General features: G+C 39.0%; 1 protein-coding gene across 3 annotated transcripts in view; it reads left to right on the top strand.

The window, feature by feature from the left end:
• LOC105937033 (zinc finger protein 385A) overlaps positions 1 to 19,309 on the top strand; it is a 54,619-nt gene that overhangs the window by 13,702 nt on the left and 21,608 nt on the right. For 2 of the 3 annotated variants that reach the window (XM_036151938.1, XM_036151940.1), the window contains exon 2: positions 13,594 to 13,739. In XM_036151938.1, the coding sequence (XP_036007831.1) occupies positions 13,594 to 13,739 (146 nt within the window). Of the gene's footprint in view, positions 1 to 9,109; positions 9,117 to 13,589; positions 13,740 to 19,309 lie in introns of all 3 variants that reach the window. The other variant, XM_036151939.1, reaches the window with a different exon arrangement.

The raw sequence follows: 19,309 nt of genomic DNA, 5'->3' as shown, positions 1-19,309 counted from the left end.
CTTCATATTTTGTTCTTCACTTGTCTTCTTTCCTTACTCTCTGAATACAGAGTGTTTTCAAGGTCAAGTTCAAGGACAGGACTAGAAATCTGAGAAAAATAAGTGGATACACAATTTGAAGGCTTAAAAAAATAACAACAAATTTGAGTAGCTAAACAGTTTTTGTGCATCAGTAGTTGGCCTCAAACTACACTAGTACTCCAATAATTTAAAGATCTGAGCTGAATTATTTTTAAATACATGATGATTTATTAACCACCCAAGAGAAATGTGCAAACCAGAAAGACGCATGGATCAGTGGACCTGAAAATTACTTTGAGTGAAGAAGCAGTTGATCGTTTTATCTCGGGCGCCCCGTTGCTGTGTTGTCACAGCAAAAACGCTTGTCAACATCCAGTTTTGTTTGCTGACTCTGACAAGGTGTCGTGTGACATTAACCCACAAGGGCCGTGTTTACACACCTGTAAGAGCAGCAAGAACCAGAATGTCAGTGCGACTCTGCTGGAGCCGGTGGGAAAAAAAACTCCACCTTTATTTATCACTTTTCAGGAGGATGATGATGTCAAAGCTTACAAGCAATGAGCCGCCATTATTTTCTTTTTGAATATTCGATTACAAGCTAATAAACGCAAATGAACATTTTCAATTTGCAAACATGACGGCTGAGAAAATCATCGTAATAATCGTTCTATTTACTCCCTCAGCAGCCAAAATTATTTAAGACATGAGAGAACGAGTCTTAACGTGTCTGGAGGATGTTAAAAGGTGGCAAGAGGACACCAGTGTTGACTGATTAAATCGTTAGAAGCTACGCAGAGCCTTTTATTATTGCTTCAAAACTTCCCCTTTAGGAATGAAGTTTCAAAAATTCACCATTAAAATATATAATTTTCTATCTACACCTATTGGGTTGTTGCATTGTATATTCTCTGTTTATCCAAGGTCATTGTTTGCTCTCTTTGCACACAGGGCTTCTTTTGTGTGCAGTATTCCTATCTCCATAAGTTCATATCTACAGATAACTGCTGTTCTATTGTTCCCAGCAGGTGTGTGGATAGTTTGACAAAAGAAATAATGATGCGGTACTGCTTATTGTGTTGACACGGTGGAGCTCTTGATGACCCCCTCTTGCTGCTCTATATGGCTTTGTGACAAAGGAAGCGCCTCTTTGCTCTAACCGTGCAAAGCCCAACGTAAAAATCTAAGAAACAAATACCACCCAGATTCAGGATGTTTCAATTCTTTTAAAAAAGGCGCAACATAGGATGTATACAAGCCTTTTGTGTTTACGCTCTTAAAGCAGCAGGATGTGATAGTATCAATAAAACTGGATGCAGTTAACCAGCTGCATTACTACAGTAAACACAGATGGCTGAAGGTCTTATGAGGCCATTAAGTATGATTTGATAGAGAGGGTCCCTCCTCTCTTTTCAACCCCTTAATCACCACCCACCTCAAAACCAAATGTACTCCACAACAGAAAAAGTTAAGCACCCAGAAGGCAGGATAGGTGGTGATATAATGTGGAACGCCAGCAGACCCGTGATGCAAAAGGCATTATTCGTTTCGGCACCTTGAATCGGATGCTGTGTTGAAGGTATTTGGGTGTCTGACAGAGAGTCAAAACAGTGATTATCACTGAACACTGAGGTATTCTCATGTACTACATGGCACCGTTCACACCTAACAGAGTTTATTATTGATTGAAATTTGGGCATGAATAAAGTGAAGTGATACTGGAGGGGAAATGCAAGGCATCTGGGGGTCATAGGTTTCACGATGGTCTTGAAAACTGTGGGTGCACGAGGGCAGCAACGTGCAAGTAAACAACACAGCCTCCCAGTCTCATGCAAAACAAAAACGCAACATCTGTCAAACTGCAGAGCCAGCTGTTAATGCTGTCCAATGCATCTAAGAGGTCTCCTCGTTTCTATACGCTCTTTCTTTTCACCAAACCATTTCAACCACCACGCCGCTACCAAGTACCTGTTTGCATGTTGGTGCAACATTTGCTTCACTCATCATGACACCATCATGGTGTGTGAAGGAATGCATTTAGGAGCTCGAAATTCCAAGTGCTGAAGGAAAGACTAACAATTTCCTGCAGTAAACTTTCCCCATAGTTGTCTTTCATCATCATTCAGTTCAGTCGGGGAGTTTTAAGATCTTTAAGTTAGTTCTCCTGCTGTTGTAACTCATTTTTTATTTCTATTTTTTTTTAGTTTGTTTAATATTGTTTTAGAAGAAATGGAGAAAGTTAAAACAAAATTTTGATAATGGAAGTAGCTGGCATTCTAAATGTTTTGTGCTGTTCTGGCAAAATGTGAAATTACACAAAAAAGTTGTTCTGGTCTAGAAATGTACCGCAGATCAGGTCACATGACACAGACAGGGAGCTGCAGCTGCCAATACAGTCTCTCTTTCACTGTCAACATCATTGCAAACAATGTTGTAGCTCAACAAAATAAGATGCATGGCCTTTTAGTTTTCTCCTACTTGCTTTTCTTTAAACAAACCTGCTTGGTTACTAGAGGTGTAATGATGCATCCAGCTAATGAGATTAGCGGATGGGTCCAGTAAAATAAGGCACGATTTTAATTATATTTTTGGGAAACTAACACCCCAAATGTCTTTGTTTTCACCAACAGAGTTGTGGAGATTACAAACAAGTGCCTAATGACTAGAAATACATTTGTTGCAAAAGAATAAAGGTTTCATGAATGTGAAGCTGTTTTTAAAGACTCTTTTTAGCATGAAATGATTCACTTCAGATTTGACAACAGTGTTTTTACGTTCAGGACTGGGAGTAGAGACTCAGTAAAGAGTTTCTACAAACTGTGGAATCAACCTTTAGTTTACTACCATTAGGTAATGCTAACTTTAGTGTTGTTAGCAGCTACTAGTTGGTGTGGCAGGACACTCTTGCTTTAAATGTTGTCTTGTGTTAAGTGCCAGGAGGACTGAGACCAGTTATATATCACAAAGCAGCTACTGGCCATAAAAGATGGCCCAGCACAGAAGAGCAACATTATCAGGCCAAGATTCTGCAGTTCCCATTCATCGTCACCCTTTTTAAGGGTTGAAGATGTTCTCATCTTGGATAGGGAGAAATGTTGGTTTGCGAAGGGAGTAAAGGACGTAATCTTTGTGAAGAGAAACCGCTTGTTGTTAAACAAGGTTGGTGGCCTCCAGGTCCAACTGTCTCCCTCTTACGATGCTGTTATTGTGACTATGACCATCATAACACCAACGATTGATTTTGTAGCCTGATGGTTCTCTTTTGAAACTTGTTGATCCAATATGCAAAGGTATCGCTTATAAGGCTAAGTGTACCCGAAACTCCTCAGACTGAATAAGTCACATGGAGAAGAGACGAAACATTTCAACAAAGAAGAACATGTGTAGAGGACCTAGTCATCTTTTTTATTTGGGTAGTCTTGCTACTTCTAGGTAGGCTTACCAGAGTCTCAAAGCCTTCAAAAGGCTTGAAATTCTTTGCCAGACTGATGCCTGTGACTTTCTCATCTGTCGCTGATCTTTTGACATTGAGGCTTAATGCGTTGTTTTTATTATATTTTACATCACTGCATCTGCTCAGGCAGGTTCTGTTTAAGTCACTTTTCAATGCTACAAGTAAAGCAGCCCTCAGACCTAGGTGTGAACTCGCCTTTAAAATAATGTAGGCTAATCAAAGTAAATTCATGATTTAACTAGGGGAACGATCAACCTTTTCCAGCCTGTTGGTTTGGAGAGTTATATTAAATCGCTAATCCTAATACTTGTTTACGAGGTACAAAGCCAAAATGATATAAAACAGTTCATCTATGTATGACATTGTATAGTGGACATGACAAAGGTTAGAAAGGTGTTGACGGGACAGCTTTCTTCGCTGTGACAGTGCTACATGTTGTTCTTTAAAAAGGCACACCAGGGAGTGTGATTGCCTTCAAGGCAGCTGGCGTTTGTTCTGTACATTAACCTGCAGGTTAACAGCCTGCTTTACCCTCCGCCGCTCACCTTGGACTCACCTCGAAACATGCAGCGCCCCCCTCCCCATGCTTTCCCCCTCGTTCCACCTCATCTCCTCCCCTCATCCAGACCTCTTTTTCTCGCTCTGCTGATTCCAGCCACTCAACATACCGTTATTATGTCTCAGCCAGCTCGCGCTCCTCATCTCCAGGTTCTGAATTACTTTTTACAACCGAATGATTCTTCAGAACAGGAAAAACAACAAAGAAAAAAAAAATCAGAACAGTCAACCTAAAAAAAAAAAAAAAAAAACGACGAAGAGAGCAGTGCAAAGAAAACCTTCAGCGTAAAATAGAAAAAAAATGTTCTTTAATTGCAGGTTCTGCGTGAAACCAGAACGTCGACTGGAAAATGGACTGGCTAATCTTGTGAGCAGACAGTAGAGTCACCCATGCACACATTTTCAGTGAAAGAGGACTTGTGAGAGTTCTCAGGGAGCCGGCATTTAAGTCAGGCTACTGGAGTGCAGAGCATCTATCATTAAAACAAAGTGCAGTCTGGAATCAACCGCGTCCTCCTTCACCGGCACTCAGCTCCCCTCTTCACTCTGCCCTTTCGTCACCGTCCCGATCACACACAGAACAACTCAACATTTATCACCCCTGAGCACATCAGTTACTCTTCTTCAAGCATCCTTCATTCAGATTCCAAAAGGTTTGTGTGCGGTTGTGTGTGCACAGAGCTTGCACACGGTCGTCCATCCCCCGCCTAGGTTGATATAGCTGCCTCTGACTTGAGGGTAAGCTGAGCTGCAGTAAATTGGATTTCATGCTCAGTCCTTCGCAGTAGCAGCAGCATGCGACATTAAGACAGAGCCATCTTCCACTGCAAAAGGTTAGGAGCCTCAAACACAGCTGCATTGCATTTATACCTCGCACAAGAGAGGGGTTGGTGTAACAAATAGTTTAGAGCATTTATTTTGCACCGGAGGGGTTATAAATATCACCTCTGTCAAAATGCGGCAATGAACAGCTCAGCGTTGCTGCAGCAAAACTAGAATCAAGAGTCATAAATCAAAAGTGCACAAATAATGCCATCTGCTACCAAAATGTGCAATCAACATTTTTTTTTTTTTTTGCACAATTTTAATTTGTCATGATGGCGTTTTGGGAAGACAAACAGAATGGTCACGTGGTGGGTTTCTGGGTTAACAGACTCACTCCCACCTTGCTGCAGTGACAGTAAGCGGAGCATTTTGCAAGTGATTGGGGGCTGGGGTGGTGGTGGTGGTAGGGTGGGGGGGGGGGCTAATCCACCACAGATTCTCATTTCAGAGTCATCTTTGCACAGCAGGCCATTTAGATGCAGATGTGCCTCTGCTGGCATTGTCGAGCTGACAGGCCTGTAACCAAAGGTGGCTTAATTTTTTTTCTTTTTTTCTATTTTGTTGGCAAACCCCACAGCGTTTCAGACCCAAATCACATTTTGGTAGACAGCATGTTGCAAAGTCTTCTGTCTGCCTCCAACCTGAAGCCGTCGTAGAGCACAGAGACGGACGTGAATACAGAGAGGCTCCACGAACGTCTCTGGCATTGGCATTACCTCTATGATCATTAAAGCTAAATTGGCTAAATGAATTGCCAATTTAGGAGGCCTTAGTCACATCTTATTGGATTGTGCATGCCTGCACGCGCGCACGCGCGTGTGTGTGTGTGTGTGTGAGCACAATGTGCTTTGGGAAATCTGGAAATCAGTTTTGGTTTTTAGTTTTCTCTTCATTTCTGATCAAACACCCTTCTATCCCAACTCACAAAAAATTCAATAAGCTATTAAACTGGCATTGATATTTTTATCACCCAAACATTTGCATTAGAAAAAGGAAAGTCAGTAAGATGCCATTCATTTTAGTGATGTGAAGGAGCTGTAGATACTGGTTGCTGGATTTATTGAGTTTGGCAGCTCTTTAACACTTTAACGCTCCTCAGAATGTGTCCAATCAATGCTTCCACCCCCTCCCGGGGTGTTTGCTGCTGAAGAGTCACGCCGTTCGCTTATCTGATGTCATTGTAAATCACTCAGAAGGAGGGTAGGTCAGGGGGGATAACGCTGCAACGCTTGCACACACACCAAACTGAGCAGCTCTGCAATGGTGCATAACGTGGCACTGTAAAGAACGTCCCTCCAGTGAAAATGTCTGCATCTTAAATAGAGATTTATTATAGAAGATGGGCTGTGACCTTTCACTTGTAATGTAGCGTAAAATGAGGTGCAGATTTACCAGAAGCGTGTCGGGAATAAGCTTCATTAACCGGAAAGGAAACAGCGATGATGCCAGTATTAATCCTCACAGCTGAGACATTATTGGCTAAATGCCCGAACGCAGCTTTAGATTGAACTAAGATACTTACCACCTGGTTTAGTTGCTCTTTTGAATTCATAATAAGTACCTGTAACCTAATCTAAATCTGAACAATAGATTTCTTAATTTTCCCTAGCTAAACAGTTGCAGGAGAACATTGTGATCGTGGTGTTGCATTAGGGAAATGCACAAATGCACTCAGAATCAGGATATTTAGACTACATGCAGTTGAAACAAGATGTTTACAGGTATGTCTAAAAAAAATTTGAATATCATAAAAAGGAAGAAAAAAAAAATTACGCCGATTTCAGGAAGTGAAACTCATATGCAGTACCATACAGATTAATTGCTAAGAGTGACATATTTCAAGCCTTTATTTCGTGTAATTTTGATTATAATGGCTTACAGGTAGTATGAACAAATATTTCTAAGAAGTCAAAAAAATTATATTACATAACACTGATAGAAAGGATATTTTGAAGGGAAATGTCCGGCATTCAAAAATGCCGGACTTAATTTCTACGCACTTAGTACCTGGTTGGGCCTCCTTTTGCATAAATTACTGCATCAATGCGACAAGGCATGGAGGCGATCAGCCACAGGTTCTGCTGAGGTGTAATGGAAGCCCAGATTGCTTTGATTGTGGCGTTCAAGTCTTCTGCATTGATGGGTCTGCTGTCTCTTATCTACCTCTACACAAAACACCACATATCCTCTCTGGGGTTCAGGTCAGGCCAGTTTGATGGCCAATCAGGGACAGAAACACTATCTTCCTGAATAGTTTGATGGGTGGACAGTCAGTGTTTAACCTTGAATGTAATTGTTTGAACAGATTAAAATGGCACCTTAAGCCAACTGGATATTGCCAGTATGAACCAGACAGTTCTTTTGCTGATATCCTTTTTTAAATATCAAGCACGGAAGAAGAGTGTTTGGTGTGCTGTTAAATCCAACTCAAATGTCATGAGTTAACCTTGCTCATGATTATCTTAACATCCATTTTTTCATCTTAACTAGAGAAAAACTGGAAAATGATTGGTGTGATTTAATGTCAGAAGGTGAACACAGCACATAGGGTATCATTTTCACCGACTGAATGATTTTCACCAAAGCGGATGAGAGGAAACTGACAAGAAATTCAAGTTTCTGACCCAATTTTTAAGTTGTATGTTGTGTACTAGTTTCATCTCTAAGCAAGATCTGTTTCTATAAATGTTTAAAATTAATCTGACAACCATGCTGATGATGACTGGACTGTATTTGTTTAAACCTTGCGTGCCGTTTTCAAAGATTAGGTCCCTGCCATATAAAGTAGATGGTGAGAGACAGAGCATCACAGAGACTGATGGAAGCTGGACATCATGAAATTGCCCTGCGTCATTCTGAAGTACATAATAAAACTGCCACACTCAACCGAATAATGTGTTACTCTCACACGTTCCTTTACTTAAAGCTAAACAGCAAGACCAGCCTTCACCAGGGTACTGTTTGAATAATGATACCATGACTGACAGTGAGATTTTGCGGCCAGTCAACATCCAGCACTGGTATTGATTCACCTGCTGGCATTTCTGGTTCTGCAGATCTGAACGGATTTATAAAAGACGGATGGTCCAATATTTATTCTTTAAAAAGGCCTGTCACATGTATTGTGTAACATTAGTTATGGTTGCACATAAAAACATGTGAATTTGAACAACCTGGGACACTGGAGTAAACGGTCCTTATCAGAAGCCATGTTGTTTCCAGATAGGAGTTCTGCTGCTAGGACCTGCAAAGAAAATTTAAACAATTGCTGGAAGATGGGGTGAAAAGGATCATATTCTGCTCATCTTGTAATAAATTTCCTAGTCATGGCCAAAGCTTTAAATACAAATGATTCACAATGTTTTTTTTTAACGTCTTGATATGCTAAACTGTAGTCTACAGCGTACCGTCTGCATAGTGAAGCATTTGCAAAGTAATGTTGCCCTGCAGCAGGGATGTCCTGGATTTAAAGCTATGAACTTTATGCAGAGGTTTTGGATGAGTTATCTCCAGGTACTCTGGCCCTCTCACACAATCAAAAATACAGATGTTAAGTTAATTCTCTGGTCTAAGTTATACACAAGCATGACTGCGTGTGCACAACAGTGCATCGGTTTGTTAGCCCATGATAGACAGGCAACCAGTCCAAGGTGTACCCATTTGCAGTTGACCACAAGGGATAAGCCCCAGTGGACCTTTAAGGACAAAGAAAATGTAAAGATACTCAAGACTTTAAATTTTTGCAGAGTAATGGTGCAAAGAATTGCTACGAAGTAAATTAATCGATTTAATTGGCAAGATAATTAGCCCAATTTTTGTCCCGATCTTGCCCTTCCAACAATCTTAAGGAAGCCCCAATTATCGGGATACCTCTTAAGATAATCTTAGATATTCCTGCTGTGTGTGGTGTGTTAAGTTATCTAGTCTGCTTGAAACAACGTCAGTACTGCTCTGACCTGAAATCAGAGATTCAACATATTGGATTGTCTTGGCTCGATATCCTAGGCAAGGCAACTTTTCAGTAACAAGACGATTCAAAGTGCTGTATATGCACAAACAAGTAATAGTTAGATAGGAAAGAAAAACCTTACAGAGACAAAGGGAAAACATTACAAAGGAAAGCACACTGCAGTGAAATAGTAGCAGTTATAAAAGTGAGGTGATGAGACGATCTGCTAGTGAGTGGCTGAGTGAGGCAGGTATATGAAAGCTGGGGAACAGGTGAGCAGAGTAAGAACGGATTAGTGGCAGCAGGTGGAGCGGCTCTGGGCTGATGAGTGGTGCCTGAACTAATTGGAGGGTTTCTGTGGCTGAGAGGTGACAGCTGAAACTTCTAGTGCAGAAAAGTCCAAAACAAAAAAAAAAACTAAATCATGACAGCAGTAGGTTATGATATAAGACGAGTTAGGCTACAATCTTCAGGAATTAACATTTAAAGGCAACTCTAAACCCCAACAGCTCACCTCCACATCATAGTGTAGCAAACATAGAATCCCTGTTCATGCTGTCTCCAATTCTTTAACCAACACCCTTTCTTTTTATAATGTTTTTTCTCTGTCTAAATTAGTCCACAAACTATCGCCATTTTCTTCCTCGTTGGCCAAGTTTATTTCCTCTAAACTCACGTTTTATCTCGAGAGGTTTTGCAAGACTATCTAAATGTTCCCTAGTGAAATCTGTTCAGGTGTGGTGTTGTGCTCTCTGTCTAACTTGACACTACACGTTGTTCGAGCAAACCTGTAATATCTACGATTTTTTTCTCATCATGTGTTGGATTTCCTAGGTTTTAAAAATCAGCCGACAATTTTCAAATCTTGCCGTGTAAACCAGGCATTAGATTACTTTGTTGACTTTGTTCTCTTTCTATTCTATGAAGTTGTGTGAAAGATGCTTTAGTATTAATGTTTGATTAAACCATGATTTTGTTGGAAGTTTGAACCACAGAAATAAGTGCATCTAAATTGAATTAAACTGAATAAGTAAGTTATTTTTGACCGGCAGCTGAATTTTCAGTCTATTACTGTTCCAGTGTCAAGTTTTTAGTGGAAAATTATGGAAGAAATATAGTCTCAATATAGACTCTTTATAGATGTTGAATCTATAACACTGAATTTTTATACTGTGGAATTGTGTCTGGGATTTTTTCTTACTTTAAAATCAGCAGCAAAGATTCTGCTGCATAAATTCCCCTGAATAAATTTCTTTGCATAAATTCACCTGCAGACATTCGCCTGCAAAGGTGTCGACCTTCTGGTAACTCAAGCCAAAACAATCATCTCTGGAGTAAGTCAAGCGGCTCATTTGATCACATGACACACCCATTCATTGGGAATGTTTGGGACACCAGTCTCTTAACAGTTTAGATTTAGATATATTTATTTTCACAAATCAAAATAGAAGCTCAGAATACATCAATAAAATAAAAAATGTGATGGAGTGTGACAGAAAATCTATATCAAGTTTTTTAAGGGCTTATACCAAAGGTCACACCCCTAAAACAACAAAACATCAGGCAGCTGACATTATGAAACACATTTCACTCGAGAGAGAAAACAGAAAAGACATGTGCAGTGTAACATTATTTTTACATTTTAGCTTTCAGATTTCAGTGAGTCAATATTTGTAAAATCATACATCACTGTCTTTTTTGGATAACAGTAGTTTTCTACCATTTATCTCTGTAGATTCCAAATATTTTCCATATTCATTCCATAGTTTTACACTACAATGCCAAAAAGAAAATTGCACTTGAGTTTTAATGCTTAATGGTAAATAATAAGACAAAGCTTGTCTAGTATTATAAGAATGCACTTGGCAGTTCTTAACAAAATAATTCTTGAAACTATCAGGAGACTGACCTTGTTTTATCATAAAAACAAAGATACATGTTTGATAAATATAAATTTCATAAATATTCAACAGCTGTAATTTGGAGAGTTAGCCACTAATTGGCTAACTGTTAAGAAACCCACCTGTGCCCAACGCACTGGGGTAATCAATTGAGCTAAAAGCTGCTGAACTTGATCTAAGCAAATTTTTACAGGCAAGTTGTTGCGGGTGATTTTCTATGGATTAATTAAACTGGTGAATTAATCAACTGATTTTTCGCAGGCAGATTTTTGCTGATGAAATGTTTGCAGGATGAGATGAGATTGTATTTGTTTCTGTAGAAAATAGTTTTAATATATATTAAAAAAATTCAATTCTGCAATAAAACATCAATGTCAAGTGTAAAAGTATTTAAGTGCAGGTTTGTATTTCCATTGCAGTAGTTGAGTGTAAACAGAAGTGTTTAAACAGCCATTTTCTCAGCCTGAGCAAACCTTGCTGTAGGTGCTTTAGAGATGAGCTGTGGGATTGAGGGTGCAGTGCGTAATGGACATTCAAACCTTCATATTATTTCTTCTGGTCCTCTCTGGACGACATGGTTCTGAAATACAGCCTGAAAGAGCATCCAAATAAAAAAGAGAATACCTGTACTAAAGTTGGCCTGAGGTTTGGGTGGACTTTGTTGCTGTGTAGAGCCCAATAGGCCCCAACAGCTAACAAATAATTCATCTGTATACATAGAGAAGAAAATAAGCAAATCCCACACTTTCTACTTTGACCCTCTTTCCCCGTTCTACCAAGTAAGAGGTTACAATAGTGAATTCCCTTTAAACTTGAAAGTCCAATTTTACCAGTTCTTAGTGAAAAAATAAAAAAAGAACGTCGCCTGGAGTCTGAAATCTGACTTGAAAAGTTGAATGTCAGGTCACGTGCAGCTACTAGCTACTTGCTAGCAGAAGTTACTGTTACTAGAATTAGCAAATCCCAAATAAAATTCATCTTAGAGCTGTACTATTCAACCTCGGATGAGCCCGGACTGCTAGCCTCCTAAGGACTGAACCTGGTCCTGGTCATTTTGCCTTTAGACTGTTGAACCTGGCTTGAAAACCGGCATTTACTTCTAGCTTTTAAGTCAGGAGGAGTTCCACTAATTGTATTTGTGTTGCTTCTTACTTAGGTTTTTTACCCCCCATTTTATGTAACATTGTGCCATATGTTTCTATGTCATTTGACTACTTTAAGTGCAGCTTAGATATATAGCACTATGGTCAATTACTGTTGCTTTAAATGTGTGTTAGACATAAATTTGACTTTCATACTTCAGCAGTTTTAGTTGTTTTGTATGTAGATCTCCCTGTGCTTGGGATGTTTATATCTGCTTTGACATCAAATGACAGAAAGTAATTTCCTGTAATATACGTAAGGAAATGGGTTTATGCGACTCCAATAAATAAAACCTAACAGTGTGGTGGTTCTAATGGTAACTTTGGTTTGATCCCAGGTTTTATAATGTGTCATATTTCAGGGGACACCTGACCTAAAAGGGATAAGTATCACAATCAATGATAGTAGGATGTAATGCGGTCTTTGAAAATAATATATAATAATAAATCAATCAATAACTTAGATTTAAATAGTTAATCATTATTTTTTCATATAGCTTATCAAAATCCAAACCACCAGAGGATCGTTAAATAAACAATGCTGACTATCAATTATAGTCAGCAATGCCACAGAAACTGTTACACCACTTTCTTTGGGTGATTATCTTCTAAAGCAAAAAATTTAAAAAACTGGCACAGAGGTTAAACAAGAAGAGTAAAAGGTGACGATGAGCAAAACACAAGAATTGATGCTGGAGTGAGAGGGACCGAGAGGCAGGCAGAGTAAGGGACCATGAAATGGAAACAGAAAACGGTGCTTGGCAAAAGACAGAACGCTAGAGAGGGAGAATTTGAGTATAGACCGGTATCTGCAGTGCCCCAGCTGTGAGGCTTAAGGAGCTTAGCCCTCCTGCCCATCACAGCAGACTCCTCAAGCGCAAGCATTCACTGCTGCTGAGCTACTACTGAGAGTAAAGTGAGCAAAAGGGCCAGGCAGCAGGGAGGTGTGGGTGGAAAGAGGTGCTCAATGCTGGAAAATCATGAAGAAGATGATGGAGTGGGTTTAGACTGAAGTGCAGTAGAGTCTCCTTTTAAACACCAATGGAGAAAAACTGTCATATAAGGGTATACCTTGTATTGTATGGAGCATTTTTTTTTCTAAGTCAGTAATGTGTCATTGTTTTATTTTTTTATTATGATGATGATTTTATTATGATGAGCAGACTGTGGTTAAATATTTATGAGAGCTGACAACCAACTTAACCATTAAAGGTTTGGATGGATGGATGGATGGATGGATGGATGGATGGATGGATGGATGGATGGATGGATGGATGGATGGATGGATGGATGGATGGATGGATGGATGGATGGATGGACAGTGGGACAGGGAATGACGTCTGGAAATGCAAATGTTGTTCCCTACGCTGTTTTCCATTTCCTTACTTATTTAAAGCTAAACCATAAAGAACAGACAGGGAACTGCAAAGTTTAGTTTCTCACAAAGTTTCCCAGCAGCACTTGTAGACATCAATAGCTGCATATAACATACTGTCTGTATCCAAATGAACCATATTTAGTATAAATGCTGCATGACATTAAAACTGCAGTTTAGCTGAACCTTCCCATTTACAGTAGTCATCACCAACAATATTGCTCATTTCATAAAACAGTGAAGGCAATTCTTAGCTCTGCTTTGTTTTTTTTATAAACTCAGATCTGATCTATCATGATATTCTGATTAGTGGATTTATTTTTACTATCTTAGCATCTAATGAGTTTTTTTTTCTTCACCCCCTCCAACAGGAAGTGTAAACCGACCACCGCCGGTCCCTGCCTTCCTCAGGAACCCATCTATCCTCCCACCGCCCCTTGACATGAAGCCTTTTCTCCAGTTTCCCCTGGAGTCGCCTCACCCAGCCAGCATCGGCCTCTTCCACAACTTTAATGCAGTAAGTTCTCACTACTTTAAATCACTACCAATTAGGTGAAAAGACACACCAAGACGCGATCAGAATTTAAAGCTGGGCTGTTACTTAGGACACAAATGTAGGGAATAATCTGTATAATCTGACCTAATATGTATAATATGATTGAACTTGACTTTGTAAAGTGCCTTGAGATGACATGTTTCATGAATTGGCGCTATATAAATAAAATTGAATTGAATTGAATAATGGAAGTGCTGTTATAGGCTAGAAAGCATTCGGTTTTAATGCTATATTACTAAGTAGGTCGAATCTTCAGTAGGTAACTTTTGTAAATATGCATTTGTTAAATTTTTGTCACGTTGTCCAGACAATAGGACATGAGACAGATAATCTTTGCAAAAACAAATGGAGCTGCTTTGGCTCCTCCCAGTGACCCTATTGCCATTTAAAAGAAATATGTCACTCCTGCTCAGAAACAACCAATCAGAGCTTGGAGGAGTGCCTTAGCAGTGGCTGCGTTTCCATTACACGTGTACAAAAATTTGTCGATAGTCTGCTAATGTTGAAATAACAACATTTCGGAATCACTGTGTTTCCATTAAATAAGAAATTAAGTTAAAATCACATGAGAATAAGTTTGTTCATGTAATCATTAAAAAAACATGGCAGAGACGGATGTAAACACTTACATAAGATAATCATATTTCAGCCACAGCACTAGCGCTCATCATCAGCCATCAGAGGAGACGTCAGTGGCTTACTTAGGCATTGGAGCGACAAGTCCCTCATACTTGGGAGTGGCTACATATGCGTAAATGGTAGTCACTGATTTTACAGATAAGCTATGGATTCAACGCTTCCTGTTATCTTCTGCGTGACATTTGGTTGTTGATCACGTAACTCGGGAGATGTGGAAAAACCTGTTTTCATTGTAGTTTTGTGAAATACACAATTTCGATAAGGCTGAAAACCCACCTGATCCTAGTGCAAAAACGTTTTATCAAAAACAAAAACTTGACTTTTTTAACTGACAGGTTTCCATTAAGCAATTTTATTTTAGTAATTACACCTTTTGATGGTCAATGAAAATTACGGTAGTGTCAATCTAGCAGTACGCACTGCTCACACCCCTGATTGATGATGTCCGATGACTTTAAGGCACTTTACACTACAATCAGTCATTCACCCAGTTAATTCACACCCTGACAGTGGTGAGCTATGTTAGCAGCCACAGCTGCCCTGGGGCAGACTGACAGAGGCGAGGATGCTATATTTCGTACCACCAGGCCCTCTGACCACCACCAGCAGGCAAAGCAAGTGAAGTGTCTTGGCCAATGACACAACGACTGACACAGTCACAGTAGGGGTTCAAACCGCCAACCCACCGGTTGCAGGACAAACTACCTTGTGCCGCTGTCACTCCAGACAAAGCCGCACAAAGCAATATTTATGAGTGGAAAATAGGGAGAAAAATGTACATAAACATAAATATAGATAAATATAAAGATAAACATTAGGACACCACGGAAATGTGCAAAAACAATAAATTATCCAATTATCACTATAAAATTTGCTATGGTTGCCCACTGCAAATAACTTGAGCTTGTTTTATTCAAGGATTAACACATATCACATCTAGACCTAATAGCTGTCTACAGAGCGGGATCTATGTTTTGCATACATAGTATTTAGCCACAGAGATGCCGGTGATGCAAACAATTCAGTGATGCACCTACTAAACGTCTGATTTAAAGGACTATGTCAGCCAATTCTAACTTGGAATCAGTCATATTGCCAATATTGCTCATCACCCGGGCGCCATTCTATCAGAGGGCAGCAGAAACATTTACTATTAATATGTCTGTCAGTAACATCCCACACATGCCTTTAATTGGTGTTTTGTGCAATGAAATGCCTAACATGACTTGATTTGTCTCGGAAGTCAGAGTTTGGATCTGGGAATAATATCACATCCCAACTTGAACCTGTTCTATTTGCACTGGGATTTTTTCATTATTATGGGGCTAACTATACTGAAAACAATGTATTTCTCTCTATTTAATGTTTTTAAACACTCAAAGAACCTCTTCGCAAATTGAGGTTGTACATTACCATTTGTATTTCTTGTTAAATGATATGCAAAACATTTAGAAGTCCTACAAAATAGTTTATACCTGCAGATTTCACTGGGTTTTATCTAAGTTTTTATTTTTATATTTCAACAAACTTTGTTTGTCAAAATAACAAAATAAATATTGTTTTACAGAATGTGTAATCAATGTAGAATAGTTCATTCCAGGTTTGACAAGTCTTCATTTTGTGGTTTTCATGCATGTCTCAGAAAAGTCCTATTGCCTAAAACCATGGAAAAATATGGATAGATGAGCTGTGGATTATAGATTTTGATTTCATAAAAATAATAAAGATTGCTATAAAGACACGGTTATCTAATTGTAACCTAAGTAAAATAATAGCACCTTGAATTTTTGGGATCTAAAATAATTATGTCTTTAATTTCTGCATCAAGGTGAAGGAAATTCTGACCTATCCTTTTATTGATATTATGGATACATTAACTCAGTCACTTTGACAGACAGTGGTCCTGTGGTAACACAGAAATATATCGAGAAGGGAACCTAGAGGAGCCCCACATGATCTTTTTTTGCTCAAATTTATAATTGGTAAACAACACAAAGGGGTCCCATCTGCTTAATAAGCTCTGAAGTAATTTAAAAGAGCACCAGAGAATACCACCCACTTTTCCAGTCTATAAACCACTATAATCTATATTAACCAACTTTGTCACACATCTGGGTAACAACTGAAGAACTCCCTCCTGCTTTACATTAAGAGTCTCAAACATAGAAACCACAGGGTGTCAATTTCAAAAACACAATTTCATATCATTATAGGTTAAACTCAAACAGCTTCAAGAAAGCACCAGAGATCTCAGTAAAGCCTTGCAATCAACAATTTAGGATGAAATATAAAGTCTGGGAGCCCACAACCACCAATGCATTACTTGGTCAGGGGTGTGGTAGCTAACCTGTGTTATTTGAGTTCAAACTTGTTCAGATCACCTGACTTACATAGATGCCAGAAAATACAAATTATATGAGCTTGTCGATGTCCCAGGCTTTAACGTATTTCCTGTAAGCCATACTTAGACATGTTTAAGAAATAACATACTTCCTACCCATGTGGTTTGATTCAGAGTGTGAGATTCAGGCTTCAGGCTGGCAGTAAGCGGTTCCCCAGAGACGCAGTAATTGCTTCAAACATTCCTTTGTCCCTCTGCACTTAGGTTAAAATATATACAGAGAGGCCGTTCCATTTTATTATTAACTCGTCACTTGTTCTTGAGAGGATAGACACAGTTATGTCCATTGTTGTGTTTATGTTTTATTTATACCAAGACAGATTTTTCCCCCACTGGAGCATTAAAGCCCATCTTATCTTATTGTATATTGTGTCATCTAAAATGATGTGGTGACAGCTGTTTCTTTTTTATTCAGCACACCCCGTTTCAGCATAATTGAAAAGATGCACAGCCGAGTGGTTTGCTGCAATAAAATGAGTTACAGCTAATCAATTGAATAAGAGTCACAGGCCGCGTACTTCACAGTCAGCATTTTCTGCGGCTCCTTCTCATTCCTAGATTGGGTTTCATGTGAAGGTCAGGCTGGTCACCAACCGAGATGCATAAACAAACTATCAATGTTCTTATCTGCATGCACTCAGACAAACTGACCCCTGCATAACTTTGTGATTCATCTTGCTTCATAGGAAACATTCAGTGGAACCACTGATGTCAACACACCTTAATTCAAATTACTCTCTCTTTGCACAGGAAAAGATTACACAAGTCTGCAATTTTTTTCTTCCTGTCAGCTGAAGACAGATGGCCTATTCAAAAATGAACAACTATTCTAAAGTTTGGCTCTAAAGGTTGCAGGAAGTTTGAAAAGTACAAATTGGCAAAAGTCAACAACAAAAAACAACAATAGAACCGTACCGTGGAGCAACTATATTGTTTGGAGAAAAACATTTATACAAAATATGATGTTTGTCAGTTTATCAAATATTTCTGTCACCCTGGGTTGTTTTCTTAACAATCCTGCGATAGTAGAGCATTGACTAGCTGAGTTTTCTGGGCCGCACAGGGAATACAGAAGCTAAGAACAACCATAGCTGTTTGAGATCATGTACTGACAAGTCTGCCCTCTCAAGACACCCTGATGACTTTCTCTAGTTAACGTAAGACAAGACAGCTATTTTTGACCAGGTTCCAACTTCTTGCCCCGAGACAATCAGATGAGTTTTCTCGGAAAGACAGGCTTGTGTTGTAAAACTGAATTGGAGATTTCATTGTTCGGCATCCCAGTCGGGACTCCTGGCGTCAATGTTTAACATTAATATTGTGTTGATCGAAGAGGATTGTTACTTGAAGTCAAATTTTCTACTTGAATCAGTTGTCAGCATGACTTTCATGATCTCTGACAGCACGCCATTCCTTATGATTTATTGTTCTTTAGAAATAACCTCCAGTTGCTAGTAGGAAACAGAAAAGTCTAAATAATGTATTTTAACTTTGTAAAGAAAGGAAACTGACTTTTTTAACCTCAGTGTCATGAAATGACTCATCTGTCATTCTCATAACATAGTTAGTTAGTTTAGCATTGGCATAAAACCCTTTTCATTCTTGTTCACCAGGTTGGTGTTTTCACTGAGGAAACTTGCTATATTTATTTATTTTTTCTGTATTCACATTCTGTTATTTTTTTCCAACCATTGTTCTTTGGTTATTGTGCTTTATTGTTACTATTAATGTAGTAATTACAGGTTCAATGCTTTATGCCAAATTGAAATCGAATGATATAAATGTGCAATATGAAAAGGCTTTAATATGAAGAAGCAGATTATTTGTGTTATATGCATATCACAAACCGAATAACTCTAAACTCTATCAAAGACAGAGTAAAGACGAGAGTAACTCAAAAAGCCAAAAGTTTGGATTGTTACGTAAAGAGCAGACTGACTAAAGGGTTAAAGAGCTACTACGGTAATAATAAGTTAATTGTTATTTCATTTAGAATTTCCAACTATTTAATTTGGTAATTGCAAGCAAACAAGGCACTTCGTTGAGAGAAAAAAAACAGCCAGGTATGGAAAAAAAAAGAAGAGAAAAGCAAAAGAGAGCAGGTGCAACAAAAGCTCCAGTGTATGAGGGAGTGAAAGAGGAGACAGGGAGTAGATAAAATAAGTTAATGAGGTCGCAACAGCAGGGACAGGTGCACAGATGGAGATCCTGACGAGAACAGGTGGCCAAAGAAATGCAGGGAGAGGATGCAACACGGGAAACATCAATCAGACTGTGGACAAAAGTACGAAACAGAATATCTGTTTCATTTTTTCCTGCCTTATAATTACTAAACCTTCATAAAAACACACACGCAGCAGCAGTGCCTTACAAAAGTATTCACACCTTTTTGATAAGAGTATATGTTAGGCCTACCAGCAAACTAACAATGCACAGCAATGTGAATCCACCATCCCCACACTGAAACAAGTAGGTGGCAGGATCATGTTGT

Source organism: Fundulus heteroclitus, chromosome 20 (assembly GCF_011125445.2).
Source record: "Fundulus heteroclitus isolate FHET01 chromosome 20, MU-UCD_Fhet_4.1, whole genome shotgun sequence".
Lineage (NCBI taxonomy): Eukaryota > Metazoa > Chordata > Actinopteri > Cyprinodontiformes > Fundulidae > Fundulus > Fundulus heteroclitus.
This window is presented reverse-complemented; position numbering and strand designations above follow the sequence as displayed.